Raw genomic sequence first — 19,495 nt, forward strand, 5'->3', positions numbered from 1 at the left:
TTAAAGCATTCATTAAAAAATATTATAGCTTCTTCATTTTAAAAAATGGTAAAGAATGTAGATTCCATTTATGTACAATAAAGTTGTTGAACTTGAAAATGTATTTTTTCAATAACTAATTAATTCTTATAATCTTTCCGATTCAATATATATATATATATATATATATATATATATATATATATATATATATATATATATATATATAAAACTACTTCATTTACGAACATAAATATATGAAAGCATAAATTTATGCGTAAACTTTAAGTATTTATTTCAACAGTGCTCAATACGTAGGTAGAGCTACTTAGTAAGTTATAAAATATATATGGCGATTAAGCTACACTGAATATTCCGCGTTTCATCCACTCTAGGATTCGTCTAGAGTAGATGAAACGCGGAATATTCAGTATAGCTTAATCGCCATATATATTTTATAACTTACTATATAAAAAAAAGCATAATAATAGGATACTAAAAGGCAATAATAGTAAAAATACTGGAGAAATAAATCATAATGATAAAGATAATAATTATAAAAATACTGAAAAATGTAACTGCAAAATTTCTAGTACTTGTCCCATGAATAATAAATGTTTAACGAAATCAGTAGTTTACCAAGACAAAATATTCCCTGAAGAAAATCCTAGTGATATAAAATTTTATATAGGTAGTACGCAGGCAACTTTTAAAGAAAGATTCTATGGGCATAAAAGTTCTTTTACTAATCAAAAATACGAAAAAGACACATCATCATCACTTCAATATTGGAAATTAATAAAGGAGAATAAAACTCCAAAGTTAGAATGGCGGATCATAAAAAGATCGAAAGTATGTAATTAATTACACGCACTGTGCTTTTTATGCCTCCATGAAAAATTAGAAATAGCGAATTTTAAAGACCGGGAGAAACTATTGAACATTAAACAGGAAACAGCAATTTCCTGTAAACATTTCCAAATGCATTCACTGAAAAAATTATAAGAATATTAACGAATTAATCATACCATCGACTTATATATTGTAATATGCTTTATTATTTATTTCAGGATTCTAAACGCTAAATCTTATTTACTTATTTATTTTAAACGCCAAATCTTATTTACTTATTTATTTTAAACGCCAAACGCTAAATTTATATATAAAGTGAAATTAATTTTTAACGAAGAATCTATTAATTTTTATAAAAATAATTTTTAGTGAAATTTTTACCGTGAATAATATAATAAGACTTAGTTACTAATATTCTTCACCATACTATAAGAGTAATTTTTATATATATAAATTTTCATGTTTGTTTGTATATATGTCGGTACTTTTGTATTATATAGAGAAATAGCGCTAAATTTATAGTTTAGTAATATATGTATATATTTATATCTCGATTTTAAGAGAGAAACCCCCCCCCCCAAAAAAAAACCTTAGTTAAATTTATTGATTGCTCTGATATTAGAGTAATAGTTCTAAAAATCCGTATTAACAAAACAAACGAAAAAATTATAATTATAATGGTTGGAGCTAGAAAATTTAATGCAAACTTATAATAAATCTGCTTCAGAATTATACCTTGAAAAACCTAACATTATTTTGTGAATAGGTTATATTTGTTTTGATATAGGTTGTTAGTACCCCTCTTTCTTTTTAGAATGGTTCAACCCTGTAAAGTTGGCTTTAATATAAAGGGATGGTCTTTATTGAAAGTTTCGTGGATGGTTTTTGGCCTGATGAGGTGATTTTCCCTGCTAGGGGGTCATTGAAACACTTTTGCTAATGTGAAGCCAGTAGCTCTCCAACAATCAATATATATTGCTCTGTTTCATGCATTGAGCACTCTTTGGAATGACATATTGTGTTGTTGTTAGGATTTCTACCAACAGTATATTATATATATATATATATATATATATATATATATATATATATATATATATATATATATATATATATATATAATACCCCCAAACCCCTGGCCTTGATGGAGGAAAAACTAAAACTTGCTACTATTATTTCAAATGATCTGAAATAATAGCAAGGGGAGAGTTGATTCCAAATATTTCTCATACGTTATATCTCCCCTTTTAGGAATATCTCCAACATCAAATAAGCTTTATATACTGTGAAATTTACTTTATGTATGAAAACCAAAGAAAGGAGATATAACATATATATCACGTGGCCGTTGCTGCTGATAACAGTGATAGCTATTCTGTTACATATATTAAAGCTAATTCTATATCGATTATTTTATATGATATTTTTTATATAGTCGTGATTCTTAAAGTAAAAAAAAATGTGACGTGGGTGTCGTCAGCCAGGATAGAAACCGAAAGCAAAATTTAAAAGCAAAATATGGAGACAAAGAAACAGACATAGTGAATTTTATAAATAAATTAGTTTAGATATTCATTGATTATAACATAGGTTTTCGACTGGCTTATATTATAATTATGTTTATTTTTTGTTTGTCTTGCACAAGACGAAAAAACATAAGAACCTTTTTACTCGTGTAACTACGAAATACAAAATTGAAATAATTTACGTGACTGAAATGGGAATTTATTATGAAATGTTACGATTTAATCTTAAAATCGTTAATTTTCTCTATATAAAACATTACTTGATCAATTTATATGACATTTTTGGAATATGAAATTTTCTTTCCGTGATGGGTACATACATAATAAAGATTTTTATTTATTTATTTTTTGACATAAATATATTGACTTCGTTTAAAATTGTTACAAAATAACATTATGAAGCCAGGAATGTAGGAAGGCAATAAAAATAAAATAAGAAAAAAAAGAATCAGAACCCCAATTCTACTGTTAATTCACGCTAACCACAGCTCCATCAGAGTAAGCGTTTCGAAGGTGTTGTAAATTAACAATATGTGCCAGATTAATCGACGCATGCGCAAAGAGACGCTATGGCTTCGATGATACGCTGTGTACTTGCTAAATTGTAATTTCTTTCAATTTTAACCCTTAGTAACTATTTTAATCGGCTACACAAAAAATGCAATCATTTGAACAGTCTTGTGCGTCTCTGCGACCTTTCATCTCGGGAAAGATATAGTTTGAAAAATAAAATAGAGACAGACATAATGAGTTTTATAAATGAGATTATAAATGATTTTATAATCTCTTTATATTAAAAGGATCTGATTATATTTAACATTCGTCCGTAAGAAACAATTTTCATGATAAGATCTGATTGGGATAAATAAATCGTTACCACCCAAGTTTTATCAGCTTTATTGTCCAGTTTATAGAATATGTACTCATTGTCAAGCGTTAGGATATCCGCAGTAAAGTGAATTGGTCTAAACCCATACAACTGGTCAGAAGAAGATTTATGATCAACACTATAGCGGATTATCGCTAGCTTAATTAATAAATAAAATATTTTACCAATGACTGGGAGAAGACTGAAGGAATAATAATTTCGCGGGTCACTTTTTGTGTACACTAAAATTCTTGAATGCTGGTATCACAGAGGTAATTTTCCCGCTATCAGGAAAGCGAAATTTGGTAAGTCATTTGTTGTAGTATTTTGGAGAGGGCAGAGGCCAGCTCAGCATATCATTTCTTTATACTATAGGAGGGAAATATAATAATTTTCTATCATCTTCCGGAGTTGGGAATAAATGGTGATAAAATCATCAAGTATGGCTTGGGTTTACCGTGAGAAATTTGGGAGGGAGTGGTTTATGGACTATAGAGTGGAGTTTAGTGCGAAACTATAAACAAACAGTTAAGCCTTATAAAGTGCCGTGAAAACGACCTCGTGGTGTTTTCTAAAAGTGGGTTACCACTTATCAAGGCCCGGTGCTCACTCGAGAAGAAGAGTTATGAGTACACGGTGGTCATTGAGACAGAAGCGTAGTGATTTTTAATGGTGAAAACTGGGTAGAATTTGATTATTTAATTGTGGACATTTTAACAAGCATTTGTTTTCATTGGGCTTTAACATGACCATGTTGTATTCAGCTGGAAAGCAGACCAGCGGAACAGAGTTCCATAAGCAGCCAGTTCTATGAAAAAGACTTTTTTCATAGACTTTTCATTTACATCTAAGCACAGATAATGTGTGAAATTGTTGATAGAAGTTGTAGCTAGACGAGTGCTTTTTTGTGAAAGTTTGGTAGGGAGATATTAGATAGCGCAGCAGTGTTAATTGTCCATTAGTCACCACACTATTATTTTCTAGAAGTCTCGAGTTCACAATTTCTGTGATCAAATGAGTTTTCTAGTTATCTCGGTATACCTTCTTTTTGCTGCTACTATTACAAACTATTAATCATTTCTAAATTCTATACTTTACAGTCTTGCAATGATTTATCCTTACTAATGTAAAAGGAACTTGGTATGTGTGTGCGAGAAAGAGAAAGAGAGAAAGAGAGAAAGAGGTAGATAGATAGATAGATAGATAGATAGATAAATAGATAGATAGATAGATAGATAGATAGAGAGAGAGAGAGAGAGAGAGAGAGAGAGAGTTCCTCCATGGACTTGGAAACGGCTGAGCTGATTTTGTTTTCAATTTCACGCAAATGTGCTTGATATGTGTGGGAGTATTCTTACGTAGGTGTTGTATCCGAATGCGTCTGATAAGTATCGATAATCGATAATCGACAGATCCAATAAAAGAAGGAAATCTGATTTTTACCAAAGTTAACACTTTTATACCACCTAACATCACAAAATGCATTTGAGAAGTTTTATCATCGCGCAAGCAGAAAAGCATGATACTTAACCTTTTTATTTGAACTTTTATGAAGCCGTTATTTACAGATAATTTTATAAAATCAACAGTAGATTCTCTACAGTACAACATTGACTACAATGTATTGTGGACTAAATCAGCGCAGAGAGGGGCGTGAAGCTTCCCCCGGTACACTTAAAGGGGTCCCTAACTAGAGCAGGCAATCAATCGATTTGATTGAAAAATAAGCGATTTCGCCGATTTCGATGACAATAATTGTATGGGATATACGGCATAATCACGTTGACACACCGGTTTCCGCTGAATCACCAAAGTTAAGCAACGTTGAACCTGGTCAGTACTAAATGGGTGACTGCCAGGTGCTGTATGCGCTCTCCGCTTATCTCGGCATTGTTTCCAGTCATTCTAGTCTTCTCCTTACCACTGAACCCAAACAGTGTCTATTTAGGAGAGGTATGGTTGGAGATTGCGCGAGCCTTGACTCACAATTACACGCGCAACTGCCCTACAGGGATATCCTTTCTCTTTCGAGACTGAATAGAGGCATCATCATCATCATCATCATCATTTATAGTATTCGAGTGTGCAACATTTGTTGATCCTCATTCAATCCCGGACAACGTCGACTCCCCTGCTAGTTGATGCTATGTTTTCTGTCTATTTGTTTCTGATTTCTAGCGATTATATCTGCGAAATATTCCCTGTCTATGCAGCTGTACAGATTGTAAAAATTGAAGTTAATAATTAGACAAGTGGGGCTACACAATTTCTGCAACGTGACATGCTCACTGATTAGCAGAGAGGGTGAAAAAGTATTACTTTATTGTTATTATCAGATATGATTCGAGAGGTTTGTCAGAGAAGAAACAGTTTGTGAGAAGAAATGCGCCATAGAGAAACTGCGCGTACTCTAATCAGCAGCGCCTCCATAGCTTGGCAAAGCAAACCTAATATGGTGGTGAACATAAAATCGCCAAATGCATAGATTTAAATGCTCCGATTTAAAAAGAATGCTGTATAGTTTCTACCTGAGAAAAATCAAGAAGGGCTCACCCCTGTGTCTAAACAGAACGATATAGAAAATGTAAGAAGCTAATGCTACGTTGTAAAGTTAATCCTAAATGTTGTAAAGTTAATCCTAAATGTTGGTTGATCTTCTAATTCTAGATCACGTTCTGTGGTTAAGGAGGTGTTACAAATATAAGGGGGAGGGGGTGCGAGTCCTTACGGCAGAATAGGAGGCATCAAGTCATATCAAATTAGCTATAGATTTAGAACAAGTGTAGGTTTATTTCACTTAGTGCTAGGATATCAGAAGGCTTTACTCAAAGCAAGGATGCTACGTAAAAGAAGCTGATTCTAAACTCTCAGATATTTCAATGCAAATTTCAAGAGAGTGTGATTTATTTTGGTTGATGTCTTGTTTAAACTTATGCGTTTTTGTTTTTGATGCCATATTTTTTTTACTTTTAAGTAGAGTGGGTGTGGCAATTTTGGTGTTTGTTTATTGCCAGTAAGCACAAGCAAATAGATATGATACAGTGTATCAAATGTTGTATCTCGAAATAAAGACGAAACGTTGATAAACACATAACTCGGTTTGTTCATTTTTATTTTTCTCTATTTTCTAGGAATACCATTTCCATTTTTCTCATATATATATATATATATATATATATATATATATATATATATATATATATATATATATATATATATATATATATATATATATTGGCAGCAAGTCATTATTCAAGCAAGTCTGATTGAACACAACAGAGTTCCTTTTTCCGATTTTGTTGGATAACTTTTCAATTCGCCGAGTGGTATTTTTTCGGCTGGTATGTTGTATATTATGGCGCCCAGTAGTGGTTGTTTGGCCTTGACTGTCGTTTGGGCAGTCGGATTTCGATTCTGGCTTGAGGTAGTTGCTAGTCTAGCCGTATTAATGACCTGTGATACAGCGAAATAGTACTGTGTGTGGATGACTATAATGCTCCTTATCTTGGATTGAGCATATTAGGAAGTAATATATAAACTGCCATTATCGTATTAAACGATGCTCTTTGTGTAAAACAAATCAGGCTTAGGCATTTGGACGATGTCAAAACATCGTTAACCCATTACCCGCACAACAGCAGCCGAATAGCGTAGTGGTTAGAAACCTTTACTGTCGTTTGGGCGGTCGGGTTTCGATCCTGGCTTGAGTTAGTTACATGTCTAGCCGCTCTAAATAGCTGTGCTACTGCGAATCAGTATTATGTGGATGACTATATATACATATATATATATATATATACATACACACACACACAATTCGCGTGCAAAATATAAGTTTCTATATATTTTATTTATTTGCTATGTTTTTTTAGCGGGATTGCCCGGTCGCTTAATATATATTTTAATTCACGCAGATTTCGTATTTATTATTACATAGCCAGTTCTTTATTGAATATTATATATCACCTAATATATATTACTGATTTTAAAAGTTGAGAAAAATGATTTGGGTGTCATCAGCTAGAATCGAAACCAAAACCTTTAGCACTCCAGCTTTATTCTATACTGTTTGAGCTATCGACAGATAAACATGGAAGATTTAAAATTCCTTCAAGCTATAAATAAAGTTGAGCATGCCAAAAACTATTAAAAATACTCGGCAAGTTGAATAAATATTTTAAATTTCAACTTACCAACATATTTTTGTGTACGTTATTCATCCATCCAAACAAATATTTTACTCGTTATAAACCATCTTTTGTGTATGACTAATATTGCCTGTTAATTTCAGTGTTATGTGGCCTGTAGTTTTAAGATTGGTTGGTTGATTGGTTGTTTTACGGCATATCAACACTTTTCAGGTTATTTAATGCCGAATCCAGTGATTTTGAAGAAAATTTTTTTAAATAAAATATTTTTTTTCCAACTCGGTTTCTATTTAACCCATAGTTGGGACTCTAAGAGATATTACCACTCCGGGTCAGAGTTGACCTGGTATTAATCGTAATTAAAGGGTGGCTCCACACTCCCCAAAGCCCGCAAGTTGGGGTCTCACCATCGGATATAGTTTAAGGTCATATCCAAGACCTGTATAGTTTTAAAATTTATCAGTTAAATATTTTCATAAAGACACACACATACATACATACATCTACTGTAATATTTGTATAGATTATTTTCTGATGTATAGTAATACACTATATATATATATCTATATATATAAAGTAGTAGCGTTCGTGTGTGTGTCTGTGTGTACAACTCCCAATGACCAAAGAAATATAAAAGCCAAATGTGTGTACACCTCTCCTAGTCAAGAAATATTAATGGCCATGTTAGGATACTTCTGTCAAAGGAGACATTATATTGTATACGGACTTTCAATATATAGCATTCTTCAAACCACATTTACATTATTGAGTTACGGTCATTAACATATCACATTAAATTAAATCTACTTAATAATTACCTCGATGACATTACTTATTTGACATAATAGCTTTGTTTTAACTAATAAAAAAAATTATTATTTAGTTTATTTAAATTTCAAGTTATATTTGATTTAACTGATTTTATCTGAAATCTGAAACCGTTTATTTTCAAATCAAAAACCAGAAAACCAAAAGAGGAAATAACTGTGGTAGTTTAATTGAAACGGAGCACGTTATTAAATATTTGTTTTCATTTCGAAATATTATTCTAAGCTGAATTATTATTTTTATTTATAATTCGGAGGACATTTTTTTCCGCTTATTCCTAATTTTTAAGTAACCTTTTTTTATTTGTTAGAGAAAAATAATTAAAACTAATGTCCTCATTTATTTGCATCCTCACGAGGGCATAGTCAGAGACAAATGTGAACCAAATCCATCATCCTCTGCTCTTTTTGTTCATAAAATTTAATCGGTGTTGCCCAGGATTTATTATAATAATTATACTATAGTAAGTGTGTTTAATTGCCTGCGAAACAGATTTTCTTTATAATTTATTTAATATCTTAAATTAAAAATGCTAAATTTTTACGACGTGACCCAGCGTCGTTTAAACCTTAGAAAAAAATGGTCAATGTCAAGTTTCTTTCCAACTCCTCAAAAAACTTGAAAATGATAAATTTTAATGGTTTTTCGGTGGTGCTGAAAACAGAACGAACCCCGAAATATGACAAATTCATTTTTTGGGGGGGAGGAGATGGGCAGAAGGATTACATTAGAAATATAAAATTACAAAAAATGTCATTTAATTGTTTTTGGAATTAATTTTTGGTAGATTTTTTTATTTTGCGATCGCACGGGCATTCGCTGCTATTTTTATTGAAACAAAAGTTGTAATGATTTATTTTTAATTATCTTTTCTTTGCAGGAGAGTCTTTCCAGTGCTCAATATCCGCAGAATAGTTTCTTCTCTTTGTAGCCCTTCTGCTGAAATATCTGGCGGAGAGGGTATCACGTACTTCTTTTATGGGCGATTACATTTACATGTTTTCATCAGTTCTCTTATTTTTGTTGTGGGGGTATCCACGTTACCCATGATGAAAATGATTAGTATACAGGTGTGTTCCAGAACTTCATGTCAACCCAGGCAACGCTGGGTACCCATGCTAGTATATATATATATATATATATATATATATATATATTAAGAAGACCAGAATTTTATGTCGCTTTTGTCAGCTTTTTCATATATATATTCACCTCGTATAGCTATGAATTACAATGAGAAATGTCTATTCGTCTTCAGCAAATAAGCAAGCGGCCTTCATCGGTATACAAATATTTCTATTTGGGTAAGATTACATCACCAGCCAGACTACGTGACAGTTTTTAAATACCGTATATTTTGTCATGATCAAATTAGCTCAACGAGACAAAGAGTGCGTAAATTTTCATCAAAAATAGTATCAAACGTGTTAAATGAACGCAATGCTATGGAAAGGGATACAAATAAATGTGATTGTGTTACTGTAACTGCATGCGAAATGACGTCACCAGTAAAGAAAAAGATTATAAAAAGGAGAAACAGCACGTTAGAGAAGACGATCACGTTAGAGACGTGAATGGCGTTCGAGAGCATGTTCGAGAAAGCAATCACGTGAGGGATGTCACAGTGGTTACGGGAGAACGAGGAAATAAATGTCGTTGTACAACAACAACAACAACAACAACAACGACGACAAAAAGCGAGTTGAAGTTCTTTTCTATTCTTTGTCTGCTTTGCGACTGAGGTTACAACGTGTTGGTTCCCGGACAACGTTAGATTAAGAAAGCTTACCATTAGTGTTAAATGGACAGGCTTGGTAAACTCTTTCGCCTGCTTTGGTCTTTTCCCAGCAAAGATAACCATCAGATGTCCTCTCACAGTAGAGATCGTCATCTTCAAAAAGAAAAAAATAGCATCAATAAATTTAATGTATTTTTGTAGGTAATAGAGGTTGCAGACGACGAAAAACTTATATTCCTTTACAAATACTGAACGATGAAATGACAGTTTGTGGCCAATGACAGGAAGGCTTGATAGAAGCATTATGAAAGATAACGATACGAAGCAGGGATAGCAGACAGCGTATGATCAATCATTTCGACGCAAGGACAGAACATATAATTTGTTAGGAGATATTTAATGAATTATTTGTATTGCCGAGGTGTTTTCACAATAATTTTTTAAAAGTAGAATTTATATAACATGACTGGTTGGGGGGGATCTTCATTACCTTGCCTGCTTCATTGTGTGTGTGTGTGTGTGTGTGTGTGTGTGTGTGTGTGTGTGTGTGTGTGTGCTATTTGATAGCGCGTGCTTTGTTCTTTTAATCTATAAATAGTGACTAACCAGGCACGGTTTCTAGAAGTAAAAAAAACAAAAAAAAACAGGCACGGTTTTTAGAAGTAAATTGACAAGAAAGAAGCGCAAATACTGTTTCTGGTAAATGTAAGAAATCTTTATACTTTGTAAAAAATATTTTTAAGTAAGAATATTAAAACAATCTTTGAAATTATAAACATAAGAAAATGAATAGTTAATTAATGGAAGTTTCGTTTTGCAAAAAAGTATGCAAATTTGTTAACTTTCGATCGCATAATCATCATCAGTCTATTAGAAATACATCGTACTTCGAATAGATGGCGCTTGTCGACCTTGGAAAACGGTCATATAGAAGAAGGCAAACCTCGATTTCAAGCCTTCCCATCTTTGTGCAGTACGTACCCATACGAAGGGTTTCAGGAGTAAACTTCGAATAAAAATCCGGAGTAAAGTCCCTAAGGCATTTCTGCGTAACCTTCATTCTACCAGCTTATGCGATGTCGTTGGTGCCAAATTGTATCAAAGTTGCTGTTCCCTTTAAATCCGTAAGAAAGGGGTGCTATGTGAATAATACTCTGCTTTCCATATCTAACACCCCTTGCTTTTAAAGTGAAGATATTGTTGAGTGTCTGTGGGTTTGTGGTAAATGTCTATGATTATGTTGTTTTATAAATTTTTATTTTTAATAGAATGTCCAGAAAAGGTAAATCTACAAATATATCTCCACTTTAAAAGCTATCATCGCTAAAGCTACCCTAGGCACGCAGAACTACGAATAACAATGTTATATATATATATATATATATATATATATATATATATATATATATATATATATAGTATACGTTGGTTGCGTTATCAATTTTTTCAGCCGTAAAACACGAAAAGCTATTTTCGTTTTGAATGAAAACAAATTACACTTTTTACAACTCATAAACTTGTATTTGTTTATTTTTCATTCATCAACATTCAATTGGCAATCAACACATCAGAATACAGTGAAGTTGGAGAGAGGGTAGCTTGCAAAAATGCCTCGCCTGCCTAAAAAGTCTTTTTCTTTATATTGCTTGTCCTTTTATATCGTCAAATAACCTTTTTTAGCTCAGCTTTTGTTTATTGTTTTCACAAAAGAGGCCAGTATGCCGATTTTCCATAATGTTTGCCAGAGCTTTTCCCGGGCATATATATATATATATATATATATATATATATATATATATATATATATATATATATATATATATATATATATATATATATATTGAGCATTCAAAGAAGGATACAAATATGGAATCAAGTTATAAACATTATGAATGAATTAGATAGAGAAAAACGGATGCCATAAAAGTCGCACTTTTTTTTAACAGTATCAACAACAACAGGAACACAAAAAATACAACTGTGAAAAATACAAATTCAGCAGAAAGGAAAATGACCACGAACACGAACAATGTTGAAAAAATATTGATCACATTCGACATGAACGACAATAAGATACACAAAAATTCTAAACGTTATTTGAATATCAAAATAATAAAAAGGAAATCTTTCATAAAATAGAATCAGAGAAACATTTAAAAAGAAATATAAAAATTGACAAAAAGCGGAATGAAATATAGAAAACGGAAGTTGAAAAAATAGCATGAGAAGGGATACTAGATGAGAGAATAACTATAAAATCTTTGCATAGCAGAAACTATTTTCATAGATTGAACATCGTGTCATCAGAACTTGATGGACATTTCGGTTGTATTTTTTGGAAAATCTTATATGTTGAGGATAGTAATTATGATTGAAATCTCAAGGGACGCGATTTGATGAAATATGCAGCAAGCTCCATGTTATTCAGAATTCTATTTTCATTTACGTTAATTTATTCCTCTTTTTTCCATGACAAGGAATCTTAACAAATATCTTACAACGCAGAAGGCAACAAATTATTTGGATATCTTGAATGGTCTTGCCTAAATCGATAATGTCGATTAGAAAAAAGTCTAGAATTTAGGAGGTGATGGACATATTTTTCTGTGGTAAAGAATACAAACAAATATCATACAATGCAAAAGAAACGCAGATTCTATGAACAAAGTTTCTTTCCTAGATGTGGAACTTCGTTCTGCGGGCCTGCTTTTCGATTGACTACAATATGGTCATCTTCAAGTTCAACATAAACAAGTTCTTGCTGAGCCGTCTCGTTAAATCATCAAATTATACCCGATTTCCATCACTAACAATTACTACATTGTTGATCCGATGACCACCGTATGTTCACAAACTCTTATCCTGGTGTGGTCTTCGGGCCTTGATAAGCAACGATTTCTTTGAGTTAAAAAACATCTCGAATCGGCTTGCCTAAATCCATATTGTCTGTTAGAAAAACGTCTAGCATTTAGGAAGTAGTGAACTAGCGCTGTGGAGGTCCCTAAATGCCTGAAACCCTTCTATTCGAATAGTCTGTTTGTGCTCTCTCGACCTACATACTGCCGACTGACTCGACAAGCAGCAAAATCCCACCCCATACTGTTGAGGTCTCTAGATGCCGATAATCATTCTATTTTAATAATTTGATAGACTCATAGCACTTGTGCCGCATCGATGTACATACTGCTAACCTGACAAGCGGCAAAATTTCACCCCTTTACTGCTGAGGTCGTTAGATGCCGAAGGATCTTCTACTCTAATAGTTTATACCTTAAAACTTTGTAATTCCATCTCTGTTTCCTGCTTTACCTTCAAACTTTGTAATTCCATTCCTGTTTCCTGCTGTACCCATATGCAGAAATGTAAATGCTAAAGTTCCTACATAGTGCACCTGTAGACATGGTTTGAAATAAATTCTATCTGTCATACTTCATTAAGTCCACGTGGCAATATGACTTGTTTCAGGTGAATCAGAACAAAAGCAATCTCTTCTGCAAATGGTGCCTCAAGATTTTGCAGATCGTATCAATGTCAATTCTCAAACATCAAATAAAATATCATTATATGTTCAAAGAAACAAGTTGTTGACGTTTCTGAAATTTTTAGATGAGGATTGGTTATTCGTATTATTTTAATTTATTGGACTACTGTTCTCATCTTGAGTGTGATTTTCACAACGTTTCGGCCGATGAAACCTGTTGTCGAACTCGGTAATATTTCTATCTAACTTAGCAATTTGGACGGAATTTCTAACGGAACAATTTATTTACCTCAACGGGGGTGGAATGCTCTTGTTCTGTCAACCATGACTGGATAAAAGTCATAAATAATTCGCAATTGTATTTGGTGGTATCCTAGAGAGTTAAACCTGCAACCTTCAGGAATATATTACTTTTACAATTGATTTTGCCTCTAACGTCCTTGTCTTGTACGAATTTTAGGAGGCATAAACCTATTTTCATTTCTAGTTGTAAATATCACTATTTTTATTACTAATTATTATTACTATATATATATATATATATATATATATATATATATATATATATATATATATATATAAAGTGAAATTGTCTGTATGTCTTTGTGTATACATTTCCCTACCAAATTACTCGGTCAATTTTCAGTCTACAGACTCGAGATTTGACATAAGGGATATTGAGATTTGGAAAAATCTTTTTCGTCGGTTTTCGGCCAGAAATTTGGCTGTCAAGGGGTCAAAGTTCAATGATTTGACATTTGAAAACTCTACCAAACTCCTACGCCAATTTTGGGTCTAAACACTTGAAATTTTAGATGTAGGTTACCTGGACATGAGTCAAACTTTTTAATATATATATATACATATGTATATATATATATATATATACATATATATATATATATATATATTAATTTTTACTCATTACTGCATATATAATGTTATTTATAAGTAACGTTTTCCATATCGTATTAAATTTCATACTAGGTCTACTTAATTGGTTGTCTTCCAGCATATGCGCTGCTTCTTTGAGTTGTTTTACTCTCCACCGTTTTTCTCTGTCTATAATTTTTCAAGTAATCGTAAAAGAACAATAGATATCTGTTGGTGACGTTTTTCAAAAACATTATTTTTTAGATAACCAATCATAACCATTTTTTCATAACCAATCATAACCATCATAATCAAACACCACCATCGTAATCAATCATAACCATCATAATAAATCACTACCATAATAACCAATCATCAGCATAATAATCAATCATAACCATCATAATAAATCATCAGCATAATAACCAATCATAACCATCATAATAAATCATCACGATAATAACCAATCACCGTCATCATAACCAATTATCACCATCATATCTGATCATCACCATCATAACTAATCATCATCATCATAACCAATCATAGCCATCATAACCAACTCTCACCATCATAACCAATCACCACCTTCATAATCAATCTTCACCATCATGATACACCACCATCATAAGCAATCACCGCCATCATAAACAATCAGCACCTTCATAACCAATCATCACCCTCCATAACCAATCATAATGGTGTTGTCTCACTGTACGCATGGCACTTAAAACATTTATTTTCTAGTAGCCTTTATAGATGACAACTTAGTAAACAATCAAAACTTGGCAATCATCAATAAGTCCGCAACAAGTCAAATAATACAAAAGTGTAAAGCCATTCTTTATTGTGAGACGAAGATTGTAAACAAATTCATTTTATAACGCGATTGTGGCATCTGATTTTTATCACAACAAAATCTTTGTGTTTATGACTTCTTAGTACACTAAAATATTGCAACAGTTCCGAAAAACAAAAATTAATATAATGATAGCCAAGAAGTGTAAACTATAAGATTCGATAATGCATATAAGTTCTACAGGGAATGAGTTCAAACATATCATTTTTATAAGGTGCTGGTTAGAAATCAAATACGGTGAACATACCTTTAAGGTCATTATAAAAATCATTTGAAATGAGATTTAAGATGACATGGAGGAATATTAATAAATAACTGAGAAAATGTGAGCAAAAGTTCATTCGCGATAGTGACACAAAAAGATGCTTTGCTTTGATGTTAATTAAATTATTGACCAGATGGAAACAGTCCCCATGTTGTAATTAACTGAATCACACCAACAGTAAAAAAAAAGTGACAAAAGCTGCCGGGAAAGAAATCTAATTTCGTGATGAAAATTGAATGAGAAATATAACGCACGTCACATATTAGCACAATGAATGTCATCTGCCGTACAATTTATTTGAACTTTATAACTTATATCAATATCTATCTATCTATCTATCTATCTATCTATCCATCTCTTTCTTTCTCTCTCTCTCTCTCTCTCTCTCTCTCTCTATATATATATATATATATATATATATATATATATATATATACACATACTCGTATTTGTGTATATACAAATATATATATAGTCAAATTCTACCCGATTCGTTCCAAGATGGCTTCCGAGGTAAACACGCAATACTGAATCTTTTTTGGAATTCCATTTTTGTCCGACATTAGGTTGTCATGCATAATTCTTTCTTAGCTGAAATTTTTTTTTTTTGAAAAGTAAGCGCATGAAAATATTCGATATTGACATGAAAATAATAAATCAATTGCTTTCAGCGTAACGAAACAGATGTGAAAAAATGTGCAGAAATTTTGAAATGCTAAAATAATTTGGCAAGTATAATAAATATTTGGAATTTGGAATGTAGCTATAATGTTATTATATATATATAATACTTATTTATTGTTAAATAAACATGTTCGTTGAACATTTGAATAGTCAAGTCGCTGCCTGATGATACCTGTTGTTTGATTGAAACAAATGGCTGTTTGTAGCAGCGGGATGTAAATATGTTTATTTAACAATAAATAAGTATTATTAGCTCTTTTTTATTGAGCACTATCTAACAACCTCGTTGAATTCATTAGTTTATTACTTTTGAATAACAAAACCCGAGTATATATATATATATATATATATATATATATATATATATACGAACAAACAGTTAATACAACATGTTAAAAAACACTTTGAAAAAGAGTAAAAACATTAAATCTGAAAAGGAAACACTTGATAAGTGGATAGTCCTTATCCGCGGAGTTTCGAATAAATACTTTCCTTCTCATCAGAGGATATGAATTAGCAAAATGCAGGATCGTATTTCATGCAAGAGTATTTGATGAAACAAAGATCTTACTTGATAACAAAAAAGTGAAGCAGAGGGAATATGATGAAGAAAAAGGTGGATAGTCTGGTGGAAGATAAATAATCCAGTGACGGTGAAATCCAAATATATAACTTCAACTTTTTTTATTTTACACACACATATATATATATATATATATATATATATATATATATATATATATATATGTGTGTGTGTGTGTGTGTGTATTTAAGCAAGTGATAGAAATTTGTGATTGCACTACACACATAAACACAGAAAAATAATGTTTGTTAGGTTTGCTGTCGCTGTATTTATTCCATATAACTTTAAACCATTTCTAGTCGACACGGGTTTCAAAGAAATTTAAAACATTTGTCAAAAAAAGGATATATATATATATATATATATATATATATATATATATATATATATATATATGTATATATATACATGCGTATGAAGATGTATAAAAAAGAATACAACAAGTATAAACGTTTCTAAATTTTCTTTATTCGTTTTCTATTAGTGACGTGCAGGAATACAAAATATTATTATAATGAAATTAATATTTTTTTTGCATGTACATCATTTTCGATCGATCATTCAGTCTTCATCATACATATATACATATATCATAGATATTTAATTACTAATAATTGTAGAGATGGTAGGAGTAAATAAGAATGTAAAAATAATATAAAAATAATATAAAAATAATATAAATAACAAAGAAGAGCCTGATAAGTAGTAGAGTGGATTCAACAAAAGCAGTAGTTTGTAATAATAATTTAATAATTTGTAAAAATAATATAAAAATAATATAAAAATAATATAAATAACAAAGAAGAGCCTGATAAGTAGTAGAGTGGATTCAACAAAAGCAGTAGTTTGTAATAATAATTTAATAATTTGTAAAAATAATATAAAAATAATATAAAAATAATATAAATAACAAAGAAGAGCCTGATAAGTAGTAGAGTGGATTCAACAAAAGCAGTAGTTTGTAATAATAATTTAATAATTTGTAAAAATAATATAAAAATAATATAAACATAATATAAATAACAAAGAAGAGCCTGATAAGTAGTAGAGTGGATTCAACAAATACATAAAAGCAGTAGTTTGTAATTATTATAATGAAATTAATATTTTTTTTTGCATGTACATCATTTTCGATCGATCATTCAGTCTTCATCATACATATGTACATATATCATAGATATTTAATTACTAATAATTGTAGAGATGGCAGGAGTAAATAAGAATGTAAAAATAATATAAAAATAATATAAACATAATATAAATAACAAAGAAGAGCCTGATAAGTAGTAGAGTGGATTCAACAAAACACTACATAAAAGCAGTAGTTTGTAATAATAAGTACATTAACTTGTGGAGAAAGGGACGGATGAAACAGATAAGAAATACTTTTTAAATGACATGAATTGGTTAACCTAATTTATCTGGAGAAAAAAACTAGATCCAGTATCAAAAATATGTTTTGAGAAAGGTGATGTTTGCTCGACAATGCTGGGGAACTATAGTTTTATATACGGTTTTATTTTTAAATAGCCTAAATAGTGTTTCATGGTAGACAACTGATGTTTTCTTTAAACACTTTGGTACTATTGGTTGTAAATATAAGTAAAACTATTAAGCGATGCTGGAAATTAAATGACTTACGAATAAAATGATTTCTCAGCGAGGGACATTTTTTATAGGTTTAAAAGTCTTAAAGAAACTTACAAGGCTATATATATATATATATATATATATATATATATATATATATATATATATATATATATATATATATATATATAACTAAAAACACCGAAGGAAAACAACTCTAGCAAACAAATACTGGGAACTTAAGGAAAGCGGACGTTCGCCGGTCGTCGAATGGAAAATAGTAAGACAAGCAAACACATGTAGAGACCTAGACGATCCATGTAGATTATGCCTTCATGAAAAATTTGCTGTCCTATACTTTAAAGAACCCCAACATCTATTAAACTGTAGGAGAGAAATAGCGAACAACTGTGTTCGCAGGCTAAAATTTATTATAGGATAGAGATACAAGATAATTTTAAAAGTAACAATAACAATAGAGAATAAACAAATAAAAAATAAATAAATAAACAAATAAATAGGCATATATATACATAAACTATCACACATACATATATATATATATTTATACATATATAAACTAACATAAAAAACATTTAACCTAGATTTAAAATAAGTCAGGACACTAGATATCTACGCTCCCCGCTAAAGTAGCATACACACACACACACACACACACACACACACACACACACACACACACACACACACACACACACACACACACAAAGGAACGGGTCAACCGGAGGTAAACTGGACCATTGTTCTGTAAGTGTCTGCTCATTGGCTGATTAGGATGCGGTGAAAACTAGAAAGCTGATTAGCTAACTAAAAACTCAATAGAAGGTGCGTATATAAAAACGCGAGTCAACCACAAAATTCTCGCATAAGCCTGATGAATCCTAGCGTGGATGAAACGCGGAATATTTTATGTAGCTTAATCGCCATGTATATTATATAACTTACCACCTAGCTCTATCTTCGTATTGAGCACTGTTGAAGTAAATACTTAAAGTTCACGCATAAATTTATACTTTCGTATAATGATTTATGTGATTAAACGAAGTAGTTATATATATATATATATATATGTATATATATACATATATATGTATATATTCACAAAATCAAGACAATAAAAATATAAAATGAGAGCATCATGTTGGGTATTTTCATATTCGTTACAATTCTTTTGTGAGCATTCGGACAATTTCAAACATT

The 19,495-nt window shown here is 31.2% G+C and overlaps 1 protein-coding gene across 1 annotated transcript in view; it reads right to left on the reverse strand.

The window, feature by feature from the left end:
- Positions 1–19,495, reverse strand: part of LOC145291157 (calcitonin gene-related peptide type 1 receptor-like) — a 451,435-nt gene that overhangs the window by 224,384 nt on the left and 207,556 nt on the right. Inside the window, exon 2 of the mRNA XM_080136685.1 lies at positions 9,991–10,092. Coding sequence (XP_079992811.1) covers positions 9,991–10,092 — 102 coding nt within the window. The remainder of the gene's footprint in view (positions 1–9,990; positions 10,093–19,495) is intronic.

Source organism: Euprymna scolopes, chromosome 12 (assembly GCF_053919585.1).
Source record: "Euprymna scolopes isolate OS-2025 chromosome 12, ASM5391958v1, whole genome shotgun sequence".
Lineage (NCBI taxonomy): Eukaryota > Metazoa > Mollusca > Cephalopoda > Sepiida > Sepiolidae > Euprymna > Euprymna scolopes.